Source organism: Protomyctophum bolini (genome assembly GCF_963924005.1).
Source record: "Protomyctophum bolini genome assembly, chromosome: 13".
Taxonomy (NCBI): Eukaryota; Metazoa; Chordata; class Actinopteri; order Myctophiformes; family Myctophidae; genus Protomyctophum; species Protomyctophum bolini.
The window spans coordinates 34,774,222-34,797,094 of NC_137874.1; the positions used below are offsets into that span (position 1 = coordinate 34,774,222).

The window sequence follows — 22,873 nt, forward strand, 5'->3', positions numbered from 1 at the left end:
TAGCTTAGCTACTCAAGTTACAAGCTACAATTTTGGGCAATAACATGAAATAAATATATTCATTTTGACCATTGGTTGCTGTGTTAATTCTTGTACTAGAACCCCCTTTGAAAAATCAAGGACTGTTCCTTTTTCTGATTGCTTTGAGGGCATGTCAGCTCTTGACAAGCCAACAGCTGCCTCTAATTGTTTTATCCTTTCTTTAATGGGGGAAAATCTGTCTAGAACAGGGGTCTTCAAATGTTGACGATCAAATGTCATCATGTAACAGTTGTTTAGTTATAATGTAGGTGTAGTTATCTCATTATACAAGGGTCTCTTTTTTTACAGTTAAGATCATGAATTAACATTGACGATCAAATGCCATGTATAACACACAGTATCCTCAACAGATCCTCTTTTATTTGTGTAAGTCTCTAAGTCTTTTTTATTTTTTTTATTTTTTTTTAAATAAAACTGTTGAGAGGCATATTTCAGCTGGCATCGTGGCATGTGACTTTTTTGTAGGATATTATATTTTGTTTCATATGCACCGCATGTACATTCTCAATTTAACGCTGAAAAATAAAAAGTAGCTGAGCTACTTTTTCCATGTAGCTGTAGCTTTACAAGCTACATTTCTCCAGGGGTAGCTATGTAGCTTGATCAAGCTACTGCCATGGTGAGCTACTTGTAGCTTTACAAGTTACGCTTTCAAAGTAACTTCCCCAACACTGGTTATATGGTAGCTCATAGTGCACATGGTGACTGCATGAAGAGTAGGATGTTAACACATTCCCTGCCTTAGACCAGTTTTTCTTCTTTTTAAATAAAACCGTAGCCTGCCTTAGATGAGTATACTCTTCTAATGCATATTTTTTAATTATTATTAAGGGACCAACAAGTCACTTATTGTTTGTGTTTTTGTCTTCTTCTTCTTCTCCTTCTTCCAACAAAAATTGGTAGAGGGTCATGCCAAATAGCACTGAAAGCGTACAAAGAGAAGTTTGTACATGAAAACACACTGTAGTAATGGATAAAGACCAGGACAGTTACTGGATGATGTTACTGTTTAGAATGAGTCAACTGACTGCGTCTGCATAGCTCAGTCGGTAGAGCTCTCACCTTTGGACCACAGGGTCACTGGTTCAAATCCAGGTATATTGTTATTATTGCGTATCGTCTTCTTTCTTGGTCCCGCGTTACCGCTGCTTGCAGCTATATTTATTATTATTATGCTAGATAGCAATCACTAAAACCGGAAATTAACCGGAAGTGTTTTTTGTGTCGTGTTGTGCTTTTTCAAATGCTTGGACTCGCAGTTACAACATTTATGTTTCGGATGAATATTTTAAAAAAAAGATGACAGAAAATTTTACATAGCAGTTTTTTACTTCTGCTTCACGGCTTCATTCGCTCATCCGAATGAATGGCAGCGATCTTCAAATAGCAGGCAGTAGTGACTCTGCTTTGGACAAAAGCCAAAAAGATTTTTTTTGGTTCATTTGTATAATTAGAAGTTTGTTTGTTTAGTTCAGCCTCGGAGCAAAATGGCATGAAACTCTTTATTAGAGAGCGAGTGTGTGAGAGAGAGTCTTCGTGTGTGCATGTGTGTGCGTGTGTGTGTGTGTGTGTGTGTGTGTGTGTGTGTGTGTGTGTGTGCGCGGCGGGTGTGTGTGCATGCCTGCCTGCGTGCGCATACTTGCAGCAGTGGAACGTGGCCTACCTGAAGTCGTTGAGTCCGTCCACCATGCGGCTGTAAGCCAAGGCCCTCTGGCTGGCATCAGCTGACCGCCGGCTCATCTTCATGGCCTTGGGAAATGACACACAGTTTTAGAAAACCCGACCCACTGAGGACACACACACACACACACACACACACACACACGAACACAAACGCATGCCTGAAGGAGAGTGCACGGACGGGGCTAGTAGGAATGCGTGGAGGAGGAGTGGGAGGAGGGCACTGGGCAGTGGTCCAGAGAAGGCCACTGCCAGACACAAGTAAACAGAACCGCAGGAATACAAGGTATGGCCATTGACCACTCAATCTGTCTGACAGCGGCTCCTCTCATTACACACGGCGGCGATATGGGTCTCCTCGCCACTAAGTGGACATAGCGACCGACGGACGGACGCGTCTGTCCCAGGTTGATAATCAAAACGAGGTTTATCGGTCCCACCAGGGAAATTCAGTTTGGGGTTCACCCGGCTGATGGCTGTTCAGGTGATTGTGAGGAGCACTCCGGGGAGTGGTTAGCGGTTAAGTAGTCTTGCTCAGAGACACTATACTATACAACATGTACTGTATAGTGCACTGGTTCCCAAGCACTGGATCGGGACACATTTGTGGGCCGTGGACACATTTATATGGGTCCCTTTATTTTTGGTTTTTAATTACTATTAAAAAACAAACCAAATTAAAAAAGAAATAGTAATCATGAATTAAAAAACAAATTCAACGATTTTGTCAATTTCATGAATAAAAAAAAAAAAATCTAAGAAATTCCATAAAATAGAAAATAAATGAAAAAGTGAAAATAGTGAAAATAGCCAATCTACAAGCTTACAATGCAGCGTGAAGCAACACATTGTTGCAAACATCTAATTTATCTTTGGGAACCATAATGTATACTGGGCAGCCCATGTTTTGTGCATGCACGCATCCATTCACTTCCTTGTTCACGGCCCGACAAACCTTGCCATCATCTCTGAATCTACGATGTTCTCCATGGTTTTGATCAGAACGCCGATGTTCTGTCCTAATGTCTGACTTAACCAAGCATCTCGTTTGGAATATTAACACTTCTAGAGAGAGTTCAGAGTTGACAGCGCAAGGTAGTAATGGAACATTATACCTCCCAGTTTTGGGGGGAAATGGAAAGTGGGACTTTTCAGAGTAAAATCTTCATCTGCTGGGCACTTTAGCACCTTTATTTTGAAAAAGTCCTGGGCATAAAAACTGTTCAAATGGCCACAGAAAACATACCATTAAAGTTCTGGTGTCTCTCTCACACACACACACACACACACACACACAATGTGCAAAACACAAACGCTGGTGCTCGCATTAAATCATTCATCTCAAGGCAGAGCCATTTAGCTCATAAATAAAGAAATTGAATTAGCATTCAGGAGCTAAAAGCACGTTGTTGTACGTGTGCTTTGACACCACAGTGTGTAGATGAATGAATGAATGAATGAATGACATTTTTATTTTCGTGTCATGCCACTTTGGCCCATCTCATATGGGATTATATGACACATTTCACAGAATACACTGAATACAACTGACACTACAGTCCTTCCTGTTCATACATATTTGTACATTATTCGAACAAAAAAAAAGAAAACAAAACCAAAATAATCATAACGGGGCCATTTTACATGTAAATGGCCCTCCTCCTCATTGACCAGGCCTTTTCAAGGAATGAGGCAAATGAAAAAGTGTACTTTTGAAACAGGCGCTTCAGTCTCTCGAAGTCCTCCAACCATATAAATTCATGGTTTGGGTCTATCTTATTAAAAAGTCTCTCCCTAATGGAGCTGTAGTAAGGTATAAGTAGACCCGCCACACACGTGCATGCATTGCACGTAACAGACGCACACACACACACACACACACACACACACACACACACACACACCTGTTCGATGGCACTCTTGAGCTTGTTCATGTGGCTCTCGAAGAGAGGAAAGTGTGAGAAGAAGAACTCCTGGAAGCGGTTGTTCTCCTCGGGGTCAGGGGACAGCAGGAAGATCACACCGATGGCGATCTTCTTCTTGCGGGCGACGCCCAGGCTGGGACCCCCACTCTCGTCTGACATGTTGAAGCTCTCCTCCACCGACCTGGGAAGGAAGGGGGGGGGGGATATATATATATATATAAAATTAATATTGAGCCTATGCTGAAGCAGCCTACTCCACCACCTATCCTCCTCATGCAAGTAACTCACAATACAACAACAACTTTGATGAGGCATTATTGCGTCGTTTTTAAATGATAAGGTTTTCTTATACATGGTTCTTCCCCGACAGCATAGATCAAATAAGATGGCATAGCGGCTGGAGCGCTTCTGTCCCAATAGCCCGTCCAAATAATTGGCCTTGATATAAAAAGGGGTTGATAACCACCGAGATGGGACATTAATGTACGAGAAGAATGTGTAGATAAGAGGCTACTGCCCGACGTGGTGAAGCAGAGATCACATGGGTGGAGGAGCTCATTGTCGCTCATTGTCGGGGAGACAGATGGGTCTATTCTGAGGCCGATGAGCTGCTAGCCGCGTTTACCAGACACATATGCATCCTGTCTGCCCATAAGCACTGTGGATGTAGACATAGCACACCGGTGTGTGTCACATGCCCAGCTGCCGGTCGGTATCCGAGGAAGTCCTCGGGGAGGATAAACTTTAAAAAAAAAGGGGGGCCTGGCAGAGAGGCATCCCCCTCTCAGGGGGGTGACAAGAGGGGACGGTAACAATGTGTGTGTGTGTGTGTGTGTCTCACCATCGGGGGAATACCCCGTTCTCCAGGCTGGTGGTCTGACTTCGAAGCCAGCGCCGCTGGTAGCTGGAGGCACAGCTGCTGGTGGTTAGCGACGAACCAGGAGACGGGAACGGAGTGATCAACAAGCTGCTCAGAGAGGCTGGGGGGGAGAACAGACAGGACAGGAACAAAGGAGAGGAGAGAAAGAGAGAGAGAGAGAGAGAGAGAGAGAGAGAGAGAGAGAGAGAGAGAGAGACAGAGAGACAGAGAGACAGAGAGACAGAGAGAGACAGAGAGAGAGAAGGTTGGGTGACCGGAGAGAGAAGAACAAGAGGGTCAGACAACAGGTGTGGAGGGTTACTCATTGTGAATGGTATCCAACGCACACACGCACGCACACACGCATGCACGCACCTCATCCAGTGACTGCATCCCACCACACACACACACACACACACACACACACACACACACACACACACACACACACACACACACACAAGCCTGTCTCCACTGTCCCTCATCTCACTATATTGCCCGGCTTTAATATGGGATCCAATATCAGCTAGCTTAGCTAACAGTCACATGGTGCTGTTGTTGAAGACTACTACGGCTTAACACCACACAGAAACATTACAGCACTGCCAATCTGCGCATGCACACACACACACACACACACACGCTGACAGGTTGCACACCACCCCTGATCACAAACCTGTATGTGTCTCTCTGTGTGCGTGCGTTAACCCATTCTGACCGGGCACCCATTTTGGTGTTAGCATCATGTTATGCTTTATCTATTGAAAAATAGCAGATCTACAAGCTCATAGCGCGCCACCGAGTGGCGCGCTACGAGCTTGTAGGTCTGCTATTTTTGAAAAATCGAAGAACGACTGACATTTTTAGAATCTGATCTCAGGTCAGAATGGGTTCATCAGACCAGTGTGTATTTCCAGTGGAAACCTCGTATGAATCTGATCTCAGGTCAGAATGGGTTAACAGATAAATAGTGAGTGATGTCTGATAACCAATGTTGACTATGAATTTGAACCACTGCTGTAGGGAATGCATGATATGTCTTTGTATCGTTATAGCTGATCAGATGTTTCCTCTCCGTCTCTCAGTTTGTTTTATAGTTATTTTTATTGTTTATTATTTGTTTGTTGTATTATGCTTGTTGTATTAGGTGCTTTTCATTTTCTTTGACTGCACTGCTGCACCCAAATAAAACTAAATGAATAAATATGGAAGACAGATAAACAGTAGTACTAATAGCACAACTGCAGTAGATATGTGGACTGAGAGGAGAGATGGGGCTCAAATTAGAATGTAGTAGTGGCAGGATTTGGGAACCGAACTGCTATATTTAACGGCGTGTACGTGTGACCCGAGGACGAAAAAGAAAGTGAGATTCCTCTCGTGCCAGGGCTCCATTGCGTACGCAAGTGGTCACAGGGCAGTTTCCATTGCAATGGTTTTCCATAGCCAAGGAGACCCCCCCCCCCCCCCACCCACAACTCGATCGGTGGTTCCCAAAGTGGGGTCCATGGACCCCCAGGGGACCTTGAGAGAGTTCCAGGGGGTCCCTAGCTAAATGATAGTTTGATATCCAATTGGATCCTTGTGGGTCTGTAGAGTCTCTGAGTCTCTGAGAGTGTACAAATGTGTACACTCTCAAGAGTTAAATTAACATTGATTTGACAATATAATTTGGGGGTCCCAGAGATAGAAATGCCATTAAATTGGGGGGTCCGTACGTAGACTAATGCATGTCAAACTGGGGGTCCTTTAAACGGGAAATTAAACGGGTTGAGAATCACTGCTATAGCCGTAAACATCTTCTCTCATGGGGGTCCCTGGCATATCTCTTCAAATGGGGGGTCCGCACCGCGGGCTGATGAGTGTCCATTTGTGTGTGTGCGTGCTCCAGTCTGCAGTATGTGTGTGTGTGCGTGTGCGTGCTCCAGTCTGCATTATGTGTGTGTGTGCGTGCGTGCTCCAGTCTGCAGTATGTGTATGCGTGCGTGCTCCAGTCTGCAGTATGTGTGTGTGTGCGTGTGCGTGCTCCAGTCTGCATTATGTGTGTGTGTGCGTGCTCCAGTCTGCAGTATGTGTGTGTGTGCGTGTGCGTGCTCCAGTCTGCATTATGTGTGTGTGTGCGTGCGTGCTCCAGTCTGCAGTATGTGTATGCGTGCGTGCTCCAGTCTGCAGTATGTGTGTGTGTGTGTGTGTGTGTGTGTGTGTGCATGTTCCAGTCTGCAGTATGTGTGTCCAGTCTGCAGTAGGACAGGCTACGTGCCAAGCATGGAGGGGGGAAAAAACAAAACAAAAGGGGGCTTGTGTAACAAGTCAACGCCGCCCTTGAACAGGAAGTTAAGCTGGACAGACACAAGGGGTCGACCGTGCTGACCCTGGAAGTATTTCCATCTAAACCAATTACTTGCATTATGTATGGGGTATGCAATTAACTCAAGAGTCCAGGATTAAAATATTTGGGTCAACTTAATTGGCTTGGTTTGAACCAAGGAGGCAAGGACACATTCAGACGGACAAAAAGAAATAAGGAAACAGTGTATAAGACATCCTCCATCTCAATCGGCAGTTCTCATAGCATTTCCTACACTTGGCATAATGCGGTCGATCGCCAAAAGAGAAACACTATACGAGAGGGAAAATATAATTAGGGATGTTGCACGAATTGATCGGTCATCATATCGGCATCTGCAATATTATCATCAAAATAATGTATTGGTTTTTAGCCGATATATAATTGGAAAGTGAAGATGAAGAAAGTGACGATCAAGGCTGCGGATATCAATCAGGGTTTTCTGGAGAAGCGTTCAATAGAGTCAACAAGTTGGATTAATGTTAAATAAAGAAATACTACATTTACATCAGAACTAATGTGCTTCAGTGGGCATAATACATCAGGTAAAAAATAATGTATTGAATGTCATGATTCTGAATCCATTGCATTTGTTTTGCACAAAAAACACTCCTTAGGCTCCTTGGACTCCCAGGTCATCACATTTTGTGATCAATTTTGCCGGTAAAAGGTTATTAATGGACATTTCTGAGAATGTTCCCTGACTATAAGGTATACCCTACTGGAAACGTTTCAATATTGGTTGATTTGACCATGCAAATAGCATGCATCTCTGAAAAGAACACTTTAACCACTTTGCTGTATGACGAATACGCAAACACTGTGATGCACTGTTGCATCACCTCCTCAGGTTTGAGTGCAAGGGAAAGTGTGTGTGTGTGTGTGTGTGTGTGTGTGTGTGTCACCAATTCAAGTCTCGTTAACTCACCTGACCTAGCGATTCCACTGTCCCGCTCATCATACAGCCCTCGCCCTGGCATGTCCATAGGGTTACTGTGACCTAGAGAGAGAGACAGAAGGCACAGGTGGGACAAAAGAAAAGATGAGAGGTGGTACGAGAAAAAGGACAAGGGGTGGCAGGGATGGGATGAGAGAATATATTTGGGGTACAAGTGGGATGTGGGATGACAGAAGGGACAAGGGATGAAGGAAGGGAGGAAAATGGGGGATTGTGTCCGGGGGAAGCGGTACAGCGAATGAGGTAACAGAGGGAGAAGGACAGAGTGATAGAAAGAGGGGAACATAGCGACAAAGACAGACAATGAGACGAGAGACAGACAGACAGAAAAGACAGTGTAAGACTGGTGTGCATGCATTGCAAAATCCTGAAGCTTGATTTGACTGAAAAAAGCTAAAATGTCCCTGTGTGGTGGTACGACCATGGCATGCAGTGTGCAGGTTGTTCACCTACCACCTCTACCTGAAAGCAGCTAATGCCACCCTGCGCTCTCTTCTACACAACGATGCTGAGTAAAACAGCATCACATTTGATAGTTTTTACTTTATATTGTACTGTACATCCTTCTCCAGTGATGTGTGGACTGTGTGGAATTAATTCTGATTCTTAGCCTAAGAATCAGAGCCATCAATTGCATGGTAGATGGATTGTTTTTTCTTTTCTTTTTCTTTTTTTAAGTACCGCCTGGCCCTGCCCAGCACCCAAAAACATAACTTAAAACAAATAACAAAAAACAGTAAGCACAACAATTTTTCCTGGCGGAATTTCGATGCAACATTATATTATTACAGTGTAATATTTTATCAAATTAGAACTTCATGTACGTAGTAGTGGCAGGCTTCGGAAACCTGCTATATTTAACCCGGAGATGAAAAGAAAGTGAGATTCCTCTCGTGCCAGCCATTGCAGAAGGCTGTGGGAACAGGGCACTTTCCATTGCATAATGGTTTTCCACCACCCACCTCTCTAGATAGAGAATAGTACGGAGAAGTGTGTGCGTTTGTGCATTTCAAAAGCAGCTAGAAAAGCACCACACGACCACCGCTCCAAAACGTAACAGCTACCAGCTTGGCTAATTTCAAACCTTGTTTATCATAATTGTGGTTAGATTACATTAACCATTTAAGCCTTATTTCAAAAAGATTCCAACAAGCTCGTCACAATGTGACACGTTGTGAGATTCTACTGTAGATCTAAATGTATGGGGGAGGGGGGGGCGGGGGCCGACTACCTTCAATGTCAATTTCCATGTTGAAAGTGGTTCAAACAAAAACAAAAACAGGAAGTGTCCCCAGACACGCACAACTTATCCCGGCAGCGGTTTGACGCAGCCCGACAGTATGTTGTAATGTTTTGTCATTGTGTTGCCTCATGCTTGCAGGCTTTCAGAACAGCTGCTGCAGGCTTAAGACTTAACGTCGTACCGCAGACAGTGATATTGATATCGGTGGGCCTGTTTGCACGTTGTCAGGTGTCCCTGGACTCCCTACGGCCTACGCATCAACACACGGGTGATATTAAAATAATATTGTTGGCAAATAAGCTCTCCGATCAACTTAGCATTGTAAAACAAGAGCACAGCTAAGCTATTCCAGCACACCGAGTAAACTGTATTTAGTGTTTAGTGCAATGGTACCGTGCACAAAGTATGATTTTGAAGTCGCCTTGGTGACAATTAATGTCCTCTACAGCACTGGAATGCACCACAACTGGTTGAACAAACAATACCGAACAATCATTGAAATGAACAAATTGGTTGGGTGATGATGCAAGGACAACTTTTTGAGGAAACTAACCACTTAAAGCACACACATATTGAGTGGCGACAGTCACTTTGAAAAACTAAAATAATGAGTGAAACTGCTAGTTGTAAAAAGTTTTCATTGTTCTTCATGAATAGCCAATAATATTCAATGAGGCCGAAATGCACTGGAAGCAAACTCTGCTTGCCCGAAACGTATTATTTACTTGCCACAGGGCGGATATCGGAGAACTCGCCAGTTTACCAAGTCGCCACGGCCAAACTTCTTCATCGATGTCTTCATCGTTATGCTAACATGCTGCCTTCATCAGTGTAGTTACTAGTATGTCAAACTCACAGATGTTATAGTTCATTTCCAAAGTGATCAAATTATTTTGTGCAATTAAATAGTCAGCTAGATGATGATATAAAGGTGAGTATGTGAATAACAATGATAAGTAGTTTACTAATGAATTACATTGTTTCTGTACTTTGGTGTTTAAACTTTTAGCATTCCTACTTTCTCAAGTGTTAACTCTAAACAACTATCCTCTCTCTCTCTCTCAATTCAATGCAATTTAAATTAAGGTGAAGTAAAACGAAAATGCACTAAATCGCGGCGAGTTGGTAAATTGGCGAGTCCTCCGGATACCGGTCGGGCAACTGTTAGTGTCAACCCAGGTATTGTTGACTGGGCATGAAAGGGATCATCGTGGCTGTTCAGGACAAACATATTTCAACTGGAGCCAATTATTCCATACATGACACTATAAATTCACTTTGTGTTAACCCATTTTGGTGTTAGCATTATGTTATGAAAGCATTTATAGTACCGTTATGAATAGCTTTAGCTATTGAAAAATAGCAGATCTACAAGCTCATAGGTCTGCTATTTTTGAAAAATTGAAGAACGACTGACATAGAAACATAGCTTTTTCATAAAACTGTCAGGATGTAGAAGATTTTTTTTAAATCTGATCTCAGGTCAGAATGGGTTAAAGTGCCACCCAAAATACCTTGTTGTATCACAAGAAAGAAACACGGCGCTAATGTCGATAGGATTGCCTCAAAACGTTGTCCTGGCGTCATGGAGTTAGGATGAGTAGTTAGTAGCAGGTTAGTGAAGAACAGAGAAAAGCTGCAAGTGCGGAATACAAAGTAAGCAAGCAACCGACACCAATTACAGCAACCAATACCAGTCACAAGATCCACATGTGCCCACTGCCCACTGTGTTCATGCTATACTTGCAGGCCAGACCCGAGTCAAATACTGAGACTACTTGACCCAGGTTGCACACATGCAGAGACTACGTTGACCCAGGTTGCACACATGCAGTGAAGTCACATAACCACAACCACACTAAATACTACTACGTCCAAACATGCATGCAGTCATGGTCTAACGGTAACACGGCCACTACTATTACTACTGCCACCGTTACTTACTACCAGGGCTAAAACTTACATGCGTGCATGCATGCACGCACACAAGTCAAGGCCAGTTTTTATATTGAGCCAACCTGAAAAGAAAGAGGCACTCTTGATGAGACGCAGAGGGCCCTGTTCAGAGAACGCCCGTCGAGGGCTGCAGAGCTGGGAGAATCCTGCGCAGCACAAAATAAAATAAAAACGAACAAACAAACAAACAAAAAAAAAACACAGGAAAGGAATGGAGGGATGGAGATAGAAGAAACAAACACAAATAAAAGACATGAACCATGGGTTAATGAAGCAGAAGGGGTGGCCAGCACCCGAGTTACTGGAGGCACTTTAGACCACCGACACACGTAACCAAGTTGCCCCGAGCGAAACCGGTCAGTCACAGAGACGGACGAGACACTTATGGCTGGAATCACTCACAGAGAGACAAACGAGTAGCAAAGGAGAGCTTTCACTCTTTTGATCCGTGTGACTAATTCATTGTCTTCTCAGTGAGGATGACAGAGTAAAGAGGGGGGAGGGGTGTTTAGAATCTGCCAGCAGCTTGTGGGCATATATATCTACTTTCATTTCTTTGGTTCTCTGAGAACAACTGGTCTTCAAGTGTCATTTGCTCATCTCCGCCCGTCATGTGCACCAGTGATAGAAGAGATACTCCAATGTTTTACTTAAGTGAAAGTACCCATACCATATTGTAGAAATGGTCCGTTACAATTCAAAATTGAATTCAAAAGTATTGGCATCACAATATAAGTACCAAAAGTAATTATACAGAAGGTCCCATTTCACAAGTTTTCAAACGCAAATACCTTTGAAAATAGCAGATCTGAAAGCTTACAATGCGTCACTTTTGTGACACGCTGTGAGCCTGTAGATCTGCTATTTTCAAATTGCCAAAGTATATATATATATATATATATATATATATATATATATATATATATATAGGTCTGAAGTGGTTTTGTAATAACAATCAAAATCTACAAAGTAACTAAAGTTGTCAAAGAATTGTAGTGGAGTAAAAAAGTACAATAGGTGTCTATGAGATGTAAAAATGCTCAAGTAAAGTTCAAATATGTCAAAATACAGTAGATGTACTCGAGTACAGGCACACAACAGCGGTTGACGGTGCAGGTGAACGTCAAACAGCTGGTGGTCAGGTTCGTAAAGGTCTATTCATACTACAGTTTTTGGGTGACCACCGAAAACTACATCATGTCGTCACGCCGCGGTGGTGAGCGATCCCCCGCTCACCCAAACACAGCTCTCTGTTTTTACTAAGCACCGTTTCGGTGGTCACCGTATCACCTAAAACTGGAGTATGAATAGGCCTTAGACCTTTTTGGTGAGATGGATTCAATGGACGAGGCTTGCAAGGTAGAGCTGCTGGCTGAGTCTTTCAAGACGGTTTCAAATGAAAAGGTTAAGATGTAAGAGAAGAAAAATAAAAATAAACACACATCGCAATCTCACTGTTCTACCGAGAGGGTTTGAACTGCATTGTAAACTAAAGGGGAATTAAAAACTAAAAAAAAGATAGCACTGGTACGATTCTAAAAAGGAAAATGAGGATGCCTTGCTGGATTGTTGCTGGGGTTACCTATGTTCCCTAGGAGACCGTTGCCCCCGGTGTTCTGATCGGGCCGAAGGGTGTTGGGATCCTGTCCAATGAACTCTAGGCTGTCCTGTAACCTGCCAGAGAGAGATGGGGGTACACGGGATGATGTTATTTAAGACAGAGATTTGCATAAAGACCGGAGAGAGTGCGAAATCAGTAGCAAGTGAAAATCAAATAGATAAAATTGGTGGAGAGGAGAAAAGAGAAACAAATGAGAGGGGTGCAGGTAGTGTGTGTGTGTGTGTGTGTGTGTGTGTGTGTGTGTGTGGTGCTCACTTACGTGTTGAGGCTGCCGTAGACACTACCTCCAGTCCTGGCTGTAAAGACCTTACTCAGCATCAGCTGAGGTGGAGACCTGATAGGACGACAGCACACATAGGGCAAAGATCAGCGCGCGCGCGTGTGTGTGTGTGTGTGTGTGTGTGTGTGTGTGTGTGCGCCGCATGATATGTGCATGTAGCACGATATGTGCATGTAGTACGCATGTTTGAGAGATGACACTCTTCTCCTTCCATCTTATTATATCTCTAATTTCATGTCTGCAGTTCACAACCTCACTTGAACTTCCTCAGGGCAATACAGTAGTTTGACACCATGAACCGCCATCTGCTTAAATCCTATTTTAACTGAGGCCGATTCTAAAATGCCTTCTAAAATCTGTAGCTCTCAAACATTTTCAGAAGATAAGATTTGTGTTAAGATTTTTCAAAGATAGCCTGATGTACAAGCTCGCGGGGGGGCACAAAGTCACGCGCTGTGAACTTGTATATCTGCTACTTTTGAACAGCCAAAGTATGAATGGATAAAGTGTTTTAAAATGATTGTGAGGCTATATTAACACATTTTGCTAGAACCCCCTCGGGGTCGTTGAGAAAACTGCCATTTGGCAGTTTTCTGAAAAACACATGTCTTGCGTGCCCCACACACACACACACACACACACACACACACACCGATGCTTTCCCGCTTTTATTAATGGGTTAAACCCTATTTTAAGATTTTTCAAAAATAGCTGATCCAAAAGCTTGTGACACACTGTGAACTTGTAGATCTGCTATTTGTTTTTAAGAAAATCTTGAAAGACTGAACATTTATGGAACATTCTCATATCTAATGGCATGCCCAAATGAGGGACTACATGGTTAACAGCTTGCCGGCCTTCTACAAAACCAATGGATCAGTGAGAGTGCCAGTGAAGTATTTCCTCCACACGCTCTCTTACCTAATTTGGTGGATCTTCAGAGTGGAGCCTTTGTAACTCATTGCCACCGATCCAAACATCATCTCCCCCAGCATGGCCACGTCCGACGAGCACCTCGAACCCTGAAACAAACACGCTCACGTTGGTGTCAAGAGGAAACAACTGATGGCCGTGTGAAGGGGGTCGATAGACCTGGGAAATGAGACATTTAGTCTCTCGCCCTCAGATCGCCTCTGTAGTACTGACGTGCAACATTTTCTAATCAATTTGAAAACTTTTGGATTTGATATCAAGTCAAATGAGGTAAAACAAACACTTGCTCCGAGTGAGAGGTCAATGTTGGGTCTCTGATGTAAAGTCCTTTGAGACAACCTGTTGCGATTCGGCACTTAAAGATGGAGTGCCACAAATTTTGTATTTTTAGACACCCTGGAGTCAATAATGGGCTGTATTTTGCATGTCTTAAGTACCAGGTCTTATTCCCTAACTTGAGTAAACTAAAGACCTGGAGGCGTGATCAATGCCAAATACAGCCCATTATGTGCAATGGTGTATTAACTTTGAATTTAGGGTTTCTTCCTGGAGGTTGAACCCTCGACAGTCAAACGGGCCAATGAAATAAACAGTAATATAGTGACATCACACTATTAGCCCCTCCCCTAACCGCTCCCCCTTTATCATACAACTACAGCTGTGGGTGCAGCTTCAGTTCAGGTGGATCACCATCCATCATCACCAAACTAGGCATACTTAATGAACTGGTGGGCGTGTCCACATAAAAGCATGATTTTAACAAACACTGTACACTTTTTGGAAAAAGTTCTTCCTCCTTATATTATAATAATACCCGATGATCATGTTTTAGGGTGGAAAAAAAATCGTGGCACTTTAAATAAAAATTTAAATGAATTGATGTCTTATTCCAAAATGCTGCATAACTGTCAATAAACATGCCGTCAAAAACACCAAACGATGCCTTCAGCCTTGGCTCTACAGTACATGATGTACACATGATGAGTGCATTCCAGACATTGCGTATCTATGCATAGCAGCTATACAGTATGCGTGGTTCCCTGCAGTGCACATGCATACAGTGGGTGGGTGGTGTTAGTTACCGGGAAGCGGGTGGTGTTGACGTTTACCTGGAAGCGGACGCCCTGCGTACAGTGGGTGGGTGGTGTTAGTTACCTGGAAGCGGGTGGTGTTGTCGTTTACCTGGAAGCGGAGGCCCTGCTGCTCTTTGGTCTCCCGCGTGGTCTCAGAGGTGCAGGAGGAGGAGGAGGAACTGTCCAGGGAGCTGCTACTGCCCCCTGTGGGACGCAGCTGGCAGCACTTCCCAAACATCTTCACCTGGCCCTCGCTGCACATCCTCTGGACACACAGAAAGGCACGTTTTAAACCACTGGGGTGTGTGTGTGTGTGTGTGTGTGTGTGTGTGTCTTAACTTAACACTTTTAAAAGATATGTAAAACATATGAAATGGGGGGGGATATGGTCAAACTGCAGGTCCTCAGAATTAAAAGGTTTGAGAATCACGGATTTAAACAGTTGTACGACAGCATACAAGCCAGTCAGGTGGTGTGTACTGTATAGGACCCACCCCCAAATTTCACTCTGAAATTTCACCTTCAAATTTCAACTCGAAATTCCAAATGAACAGGACACGATGGCAGCAACACTACGGTTATAGTTATAAGCAGGGTGGTACAGACAGACCTATGCCCTTCTGGTTCTTTATTTTTGCTTAGGTGTGACATAACATTGATACCGATATGTGACATAACATCGTCTGATGAAGAGCCGTGAGGCTGGAGACATCATGTCCACTATGGTGTAAGGAACATTAATACATATTATTAAGCTTTGGAGCCTATTCCAGTGTGCGTAGCTTACCTTCTTTGAGTGGTGCAACCACTCCTACAACCAGCAATGTCCGTGTACACCTATGTGTTCACCTATGAATGTGTTCACCTATGTATGTAATGTATGTGTTCACCTATGTATGAGCACCAGTATGAATACCAGTAGGGGCGCTGTTGTGCCATGCAGAAACAGAGAGAGAGAGAGAGACAGTGTTGCACTGTTGCCTGCTAATGAGAGAGAGAGAGAGAGAGAGAGGAGGGGGGAGGGGAGAGAGGGGGGTTGCACCACTCGGTTCACACGGGTCTGATTTTTCTATAACATTGTGACATTTCATCAAATGTACAAGTCAAGTACGATCCCGGAGACAAGCAGCCACTCACACAATAATATTCTACCGTTATGACATGGAGCGAACGTGACATTGTTATCGTCTCCAGTCTGACCTGCCTTTTGAGATTATTATTTAATTCTTTTGCCAGAGCAAATAAAACCCAGCCCAGACTGCGGCACGTCGGTAAACAGCCAGCTAAGAGCAGTGAACTCTCAATCAAGCCCATGTGTGTCATGTGCTTTCTTAACTTGGCACTAGGTTGTAGTGGAATGCATTCAGGGAGGGGGGGGGGGGGGGGGCTAGGGAGGGAGGGAGGTTGGCGAGCTTAGCTAGGCTTTTGGTAATGGCCCTCATCAAACAACTGTCAGTGTGTGAGAAAGAGAGAGAGAGTGTGTGTGTGTGTGTGTGTGTGTGTGTGTGGTGAAGGGGAGACAGAAAAAAGACGGAGACAGTGAGAGAAAGAGTTTGTGTGTGTGTGTGTGTGTGTGTGTGTGTGTGTGTGTGTGTGTGTGTGTGTGTGTGTATCCACTGCACTGCGGCCAAAGCCTGCTACAGTGTCGTATATACAAAAGGGCAGGAGCATGTGACTGTCAGTCATATGACTTCCTCTGGAACTCGTGAGCTAACAGCACTGCAATCACTCCCTCCCTCCCTCTCCCTCCCTCTCCCTCCCTCTCCCTCCCTCTCCCTCCACGACTCCAACTTCCCTTTCTCTTTCCCCCAACCCACCCCTCTTATCTCTCTGTTCTTCCCCTCACGATCTCCTTCTCTCATTTATCGCTCCATTATTTTATTGCGCTTCTCTTCTTTGCCTACTTTTCGCCTTCTCTCTCTCTCTCTCTCTCTCCTCCACTGCCTCTCTGCTTGCTTGCTCGCTCACTCACTCTCAAAGGCGAAACCAAATCTCTCTGGGTGAGAGAGGGGAGGGGGAGAGAGAGAGCCGTCATGTGATAGAAGTCACAGTAGCTGGCTAAGCCCTAAACCATGCAGAATGTGCTGAATGCACTGGCAATGACCCATACACACACACGGTCACACGGTCACACCACATGCACCCACACTGCAAAGCCCTTCATATTGCATTTCTATATATGGCCCCCGGGTCTAATGCGGAGGATAAATCTGCATGTTTATGAGCACCGGCAGGTATCGAACAGAAACCCACAGCTTCTATTTTTTACCACCCTGTGTGTGGACGTGAGTGAGTGCATGCTTTTTGTCTGAGAGAGAGAGAGAGAGAGAGAGAGAGAGAGAGAGAGAGAGAGAGAGAGAGAGAGCGTGTGTGTGTGTGTGCAGGGGGAGTGGAGGGGAGGGGTGAAGATGAAAAGATGGACAGCAGAAGAAGTCGTGGCATGGCAATGAGGGAAAAGGCAAAGAGAGAGAGACAGATTAATGACAGACGGTAAGAGAAGGCCAAACGAGAGAAAGAAGTAAAGACAGGGACGGGCAGAGCAGAGACAACACATTAAGAGAGATGTACAGAGAGTGTGAGAGAGAGAGAGACAGAGAGAGACAGAGACACAGAGACATAGACAGAGAGAGAGAGAGGCAGAGACAGAGAGAGAGAGAGGGAGATGAACTGGCAGGAAGCTGCAGGATTGACAGAGTTGGGACAACAGAGTGAATTAAGCCTGATACGTGTCACTTGCCAATAATAGCAGATCTACAGGCTCACATCACGCAACAGCACGTGCGGATTGGCTATTGCTGCACACACGACCAAGCGTACATTGATTGTTTGACATGAACGTAGTATTTGTATTTGTAGATATCCATCAAAAGGATAAGCACAGAAAAGCCTGAGGGCTCAAAGAGACAGACAGAGAGAGAATGACATGCTTGTCATGTGAGTGTGAAAGAATGCTGCTTCCACATGTGTTGTCAGCTGACGCTATTATTATTGGAGATAAGAGCTCCAGAACAAACCGGTCAGGGTCCTCCTCACCTATACAGCATATATACACTCAAGCAAAAAAAACGGAAAAAAACTAGTGATGTAACAGTAAAGAAAAACAAATTTGGAATCATGTGGCTCTCGAGACCCACGTGGGAACAGTGTGGCTTGAACCCGTACGCTCGCTCCAACCCGCAGCCTCGTGATCCGTTATCACGTTCCATCGCCTCCTCTCGTCTTCGCTCCCCTACCGACATCTTTCCACGTCGCATTATACGCTGGTGTTTTGTACATTAAGTTATGCTTTTGTGTGTGCTGCAGTGCAGAATAACTGCAGCGCTGGGGACATAATCACAAAGGCTTTCCTGGTATCCGGGGGAGGGGACATTTATTTGACAGTCAGCGGATGGCTGGTCAGATGGCTACGATGTTGATGATTAATTGTCACACAAATAATTGCGATTAACAATTTAATTGTGTTTTTTGCATTGAACATTAGAACGTTACAATTTGCATTTCTGTTTGCCTTTTAGAAATCACAGAGACATTTAATAATTGTTTATATTTTTGTCTTTCTGGAAATGATTGACAATTATTCCATAAATAATTGCGACTAGGCGATTATGTAATAATTGTGACAGGCCTAGTTTGGGGTTAGGTGCCTTGCTCGGGGACACTTCGACAGTTACGGCATTTTCGACATTGGGGCGAGCCAGGAGTCGAACCGCTCTCTAGCCACTCTATGCTATGGCCCAAAGACTGCAGCAACAGCACGGAGTCCGTGAACTTGGCTGGTCAACTCTCCGCTGCCATCTAATAAACCCCGGTCGGCGGGGTGTCTGGAACACTGAGAAGAGGAAAGCGTGACTCACCGTTATGGGGGTTTCCTCGGTGCCCCTCTTTTTGTTGGCGTTGGAGTCGAAGAGGACATTCCGCCCCCGTCTCTCGCAGTCTTGGTATACGATCAAGCGTATCTGACTGGCCTCCAGCTGGGGTGCAGGCCAGCTAGACAGATGGAAGGAAAGGTGATGGAGAGGGAGGGAGAGAGAGACAGAGAGAGAGACATGACATTAGTACATCTGTGCAAAAAGCTGTGCCAAGTAGTCAACTCAAGTCAAGACACTGACAGAGAAGTAGAAACAGAGTGAAAGTGAAAGGTGTTGAAGCAGAAAGAAAGGTTACACCTAGAGATCCAACTTATTGGATAATCCAAATTATTGGTTAATTATTAAAAAAGGGGCCCTCGGTTGTCCTTCTCCAACGCACCAGTAGGTGTGTTGGATAAGCCTTGCCTTTTATTTTACTCAATTTAAAGATAGAGTGCCATGATTTTTTCCACCCTAAAACATGATCATCAGGTCTTGTTGTTATATAAGGAGGAAGAACAAAAAAAAATCTAAAAAGGGTTCATCAAGTATGCCTGGTTTGCCTGGTGGGTGGTGATCCACCTGAACTGAAGCCGCACTCACAGCTATAGTTGTATGATAAAGGGGGAGGGGCACGTTTGACTGTCAAGGGTTCAGCCTCCAGGAAGAAACCCTAAATACAAAGTTAATACATCATTGCACATAAAAACGACTCCAGGGTGTCTATTAAATGAAGTAGTCACCTCAGACACATGAAAAACTGGAAAAATACAAAACTTGTGGCACTCCATCTTTAAAAAACGATATAATGGATTTTTCTAAAATAGCAGAAATAGTTAGTTCGGTAACATTGTACAACAAAATAAACGGGGCTTAATAGTAACAGCGATAGACATTAAGGGAGATTTGTCACTCGCCCGGATTTTCAAGATCACTCGCCCCTGCATTTTAACCACCGACTGGCCCAGGAGGATATTCGCCAGGTGTTGATCCCCATAAAAAGGAAAATGAACACCTGAATTCATCCTGAATCTTTCCCTAAATTAATAAAAATCCCTACTTTTCCCCTAAAATAAGCATTCTTCACTCGCTACTAAAAAAACACCAGACAAATAGCACAGGAATGCAACATTACCACTTACCACACAAACCAAAACAACCTGCATGTGACTTTTACACTGAAAAATAAACAACCACAAACATTACCAGGGAGTCACTGGACAAGACACTTGCCATCCAGTTATTTCTCCATTACAGACAGAACATCTGTCTTTGTGTGTGCGTGCGACTTTTTGCTTTGTTTCTCTTGTTGTATACCATTAGATTTCAGATGTTATTGTTGTTTACATTAGTAGTGCAATGCACCAGTCAGACATACGATACCGCTATTAAAAGCCTGCGGCATAGTGTGCTAAATGTCAGTGCCAACGTGTCTAAATGGAACAAGGGACAGACGGGAACATAAGCATAAGGGTGGGAGGGGTACCGTTGTAATAAGCTTGTAATAAAACTCCTTTTAATCCGTCAAGGATCCCAGCGGCAGTAAGCATGGCAGTGCCAACAGTGGTGCCGTAGCTGGCGTTCCCCTTGCTCATACCACAGCCACAGGGGAGGCGCCCAGATCAGTGCACTGCCCACTCACCCCTAGAGAGGAGGGGGGGACCGGATTCAACATTTAGGAACCGAAATCGGTTCCATCACGTTTGGAACAGTTTCTGGAGCCGTTTTATCACATTGTCAGAGCTGGTATATGTGGACTCTACATCTGTTCATTTAACAAAACTTTATCATTTCAAGGACCAACCATAACTCTGAAGCCCCTTTTCCACCGATTGGGAACCGGTTCAGTTCTTAGTCCATGAGCCAGAGCTCCAAAATTGGAACGTAATTATGAATAGTGTGCAAAACCATAGCTATATTAAATTGTTTCCCAGTTGATTACTTACACAAATAAAGACAACGATTTATTGTAGTACAAATCTTAACATTTTAAATAGGCCTATGCAAATTAAGCATTATATAGGAAAATGTGCACAAAAAAATAATAATGAAAAAGCTACTACTGTGGAAGGGGTATCATATATTAATTTACTTATATTGATCCTATAGACAATTTAATATAGGTATGGTTTTGCCCACTCAATTCATAATTAACGGTCCAATTTTGGAGGTCTGGCTCATGGACTAAAAACTGGTTCTGAACCGGTTCCCAACCGGTGGGAAAGGGGTTAGAGAGTGTACAAATGGTTCCATTGGTACTACTGTATATCTGGGAGTTACAGACCTGGAACCCCCTATAGGAAATGTTAAAGGGAACCGTTAAGGAATCGGACCGTTGCGAGGGGATCGTTATGGAACCGTTCATATCCTAGAAGTAGAGTTGTTCCGATACCGATACTGGTATCGGTTACTTGGGCCGATACCACCCTCAAGTACTCATACTCGGTACTGGCCCCCGATACTTTGACCCGAGTACCAAAACATCCAATTGACACTAGGCTGAACGAATGCAACGGGACAAAGTCTGACGCAATACTGCAGCAAATCCGTCGCCAAAAACAGCCGATCTACAAGCATGAATGACAACTGAAAAGAGTAGATCAGAGATCCATCTGCATCTATGAGGAAAAGGGGGTAAAATAAGTTGTTACTCAACAAAAATAAAGTACTCGTATCGGTACTCGGTATCGGCGAGTACAAAAAGTAAGTAATTGTATTCCTTTTTGTCTGATTTCTTTTTTATATCGGGACAACTCTCCCTAAAAGAGAACGCTACTCGCCACCACTGAGACGGCCAGTACGAGTAACGGCAATGGCAGAACTAGCACTGCAGTAGAACGATTAAAACAATATAAGACACATACAATGACTAGTTAGGGGACATAAAAGGGGCCGTTAAGTGTTTACTGCCCTACTGCAGACTGCAGAGTGACTATAATATCACATCAAAAGTATTATATGGTTGCCGTCAGGCAGAAACTTTTTTGGAAATGTAATGTATGACAGAGTTGAAGAAAAGTAGCAAAAACAGCCAATCTACAAGCTTACATGTTGTGAAGCGTCGTGTTGAAAGCTTATAGATAAGCTCAGTAGTGAAAAAAATTGCTATATATATTGTAAGATTATTGCTTATAATGACATATCCAATTTAGGGCCGCCAGGTTGAAAGTGATGGAGTGTATACAACAAGAACTTGTTAATGTGACAAAATAACTACATTGGCAGTTGGCACACAGGTTCTCCCCCCCCCATTTCCTGAACAGTAACAGTTTGACATACAAGGTTTCCACGTGACACTGACAACGATGATATGTTAGGCAAGATCAATAGCAACCCAGCGCCACATGGTCAAAGGCAGCCCTGAAGCGTGTTCAGAGTCCTGGGGAGCAGGCAGCCCTGAACCGTGTTCAGAGTCCTGGGGAGCAGGCAGCCCTGAAGCGTGTTCAGAGTCCTGGGGAGCAGGCAGCCCTGAACCGTGTTCAGAGTCCTGGGGAGCAGGCAGCCCTGAACCGTGTTCAGAGTCCTGGGGAGCAGGCAGCCCTGAAGCGTGTTCAGAGTCCTGGGGAGCAGGCAGCCCTGAACCGTGTTCAGAGTCCTGGGGAGCAGGCAGCCCTGAAGCGTGTTCAGAGTCCTGGGGAGCAGGCAGCCCTGAACCGTGTTCAGAGTCCTGGGGAGCAGGCAGCCCTGAAGCGTGTTCAGAGTCCTGGGGAGCAGGCAGCCCTGAACCGTGTTCAGATGGCAGACAGCCAACCTCCATGCAGGCAGCCACTACACTTCTCTTTGGCCAGTTTTAGCCACCAGATAGCTAGAAGAACCAGAGCACCGGTTCTCAAACCTTTTTTGCCCAGGTACAACTTGGAGAAGACGTTTTTTTCCAAGCACCCCCTCATTCTTGCAACACCGATAAGCATTATACTTACAATATTACATTTAGATGCCATTGGAACAGTTTGTATTAAAATTAAATTAAATCAAAGTCAGTCAGACACATTTCATAGATATAAACAGAAACCACTACTACAGGGCTATTCAACTAAATTGAAACCCAAGAAGGGGCCGGGAGCCGGACTGCCCCACATTACATACTGTATGAGCTGTTAATCTCATA

The 22,873-nt window shown here is 44.2% G+C and overlaps 1 protein-coding gene across 4 annotated transcripts in view; it reads right to left on the reverse strand.

Moving 5' to 3' along the window:
• Positions 1–22,873, reverse strand: part of fnip1 (folliculin interacting protein 1) — a 61,469-nt gene that overhangs the window by 15,877 nt on the left and 22,719 nt on the right. For 2 of the 4 annotated variants that reach the window (XM_080779564.1, XM_080779565.1), the window contains exons 2-11: positions 18,772–18,904; positions 15,027–15,182; positions 13,833–13,933; positions 12,891–12,965; positions 12,593–12,684; positions 11,073–11,156; positions 7,782–7,853; positions 4,489–4,627; positions 3,627–3,828; positions 1,706–1,791 (exon numbers count right to left, since the gene is read on the reverse strand). In XM_080779564.1, the coding sequence (XP_080635690.1) occupies positions 1,706–1,791; positions 3,627–3,828; positions 4,489–4,627; positions 7,782–7,853; positions 11,073–11,156; positions 12,593–12,684; positions 12,891–12,965; positions 13,833–13,933; positions 15,027–15,182; positions 18,772–18,904 (1,140 nt within the window). Of the gene's footprint in view, positions 1–1,705; positions 1,792–3,626; positions 3,829–4,488; positions 4,628–7,781; positions 7,854–11,072; positions 11,157–12,592; positions 12,685–12,890; positions 12,966–13,832; positions 13,934–15,026; positions 15,183–18,771; positions 18,905–22,873 lie in introns of those variants that run through there. The other 2 variants (XM_080779567.1, XM_080779566.1) reach the window with 2 other exon arrangements.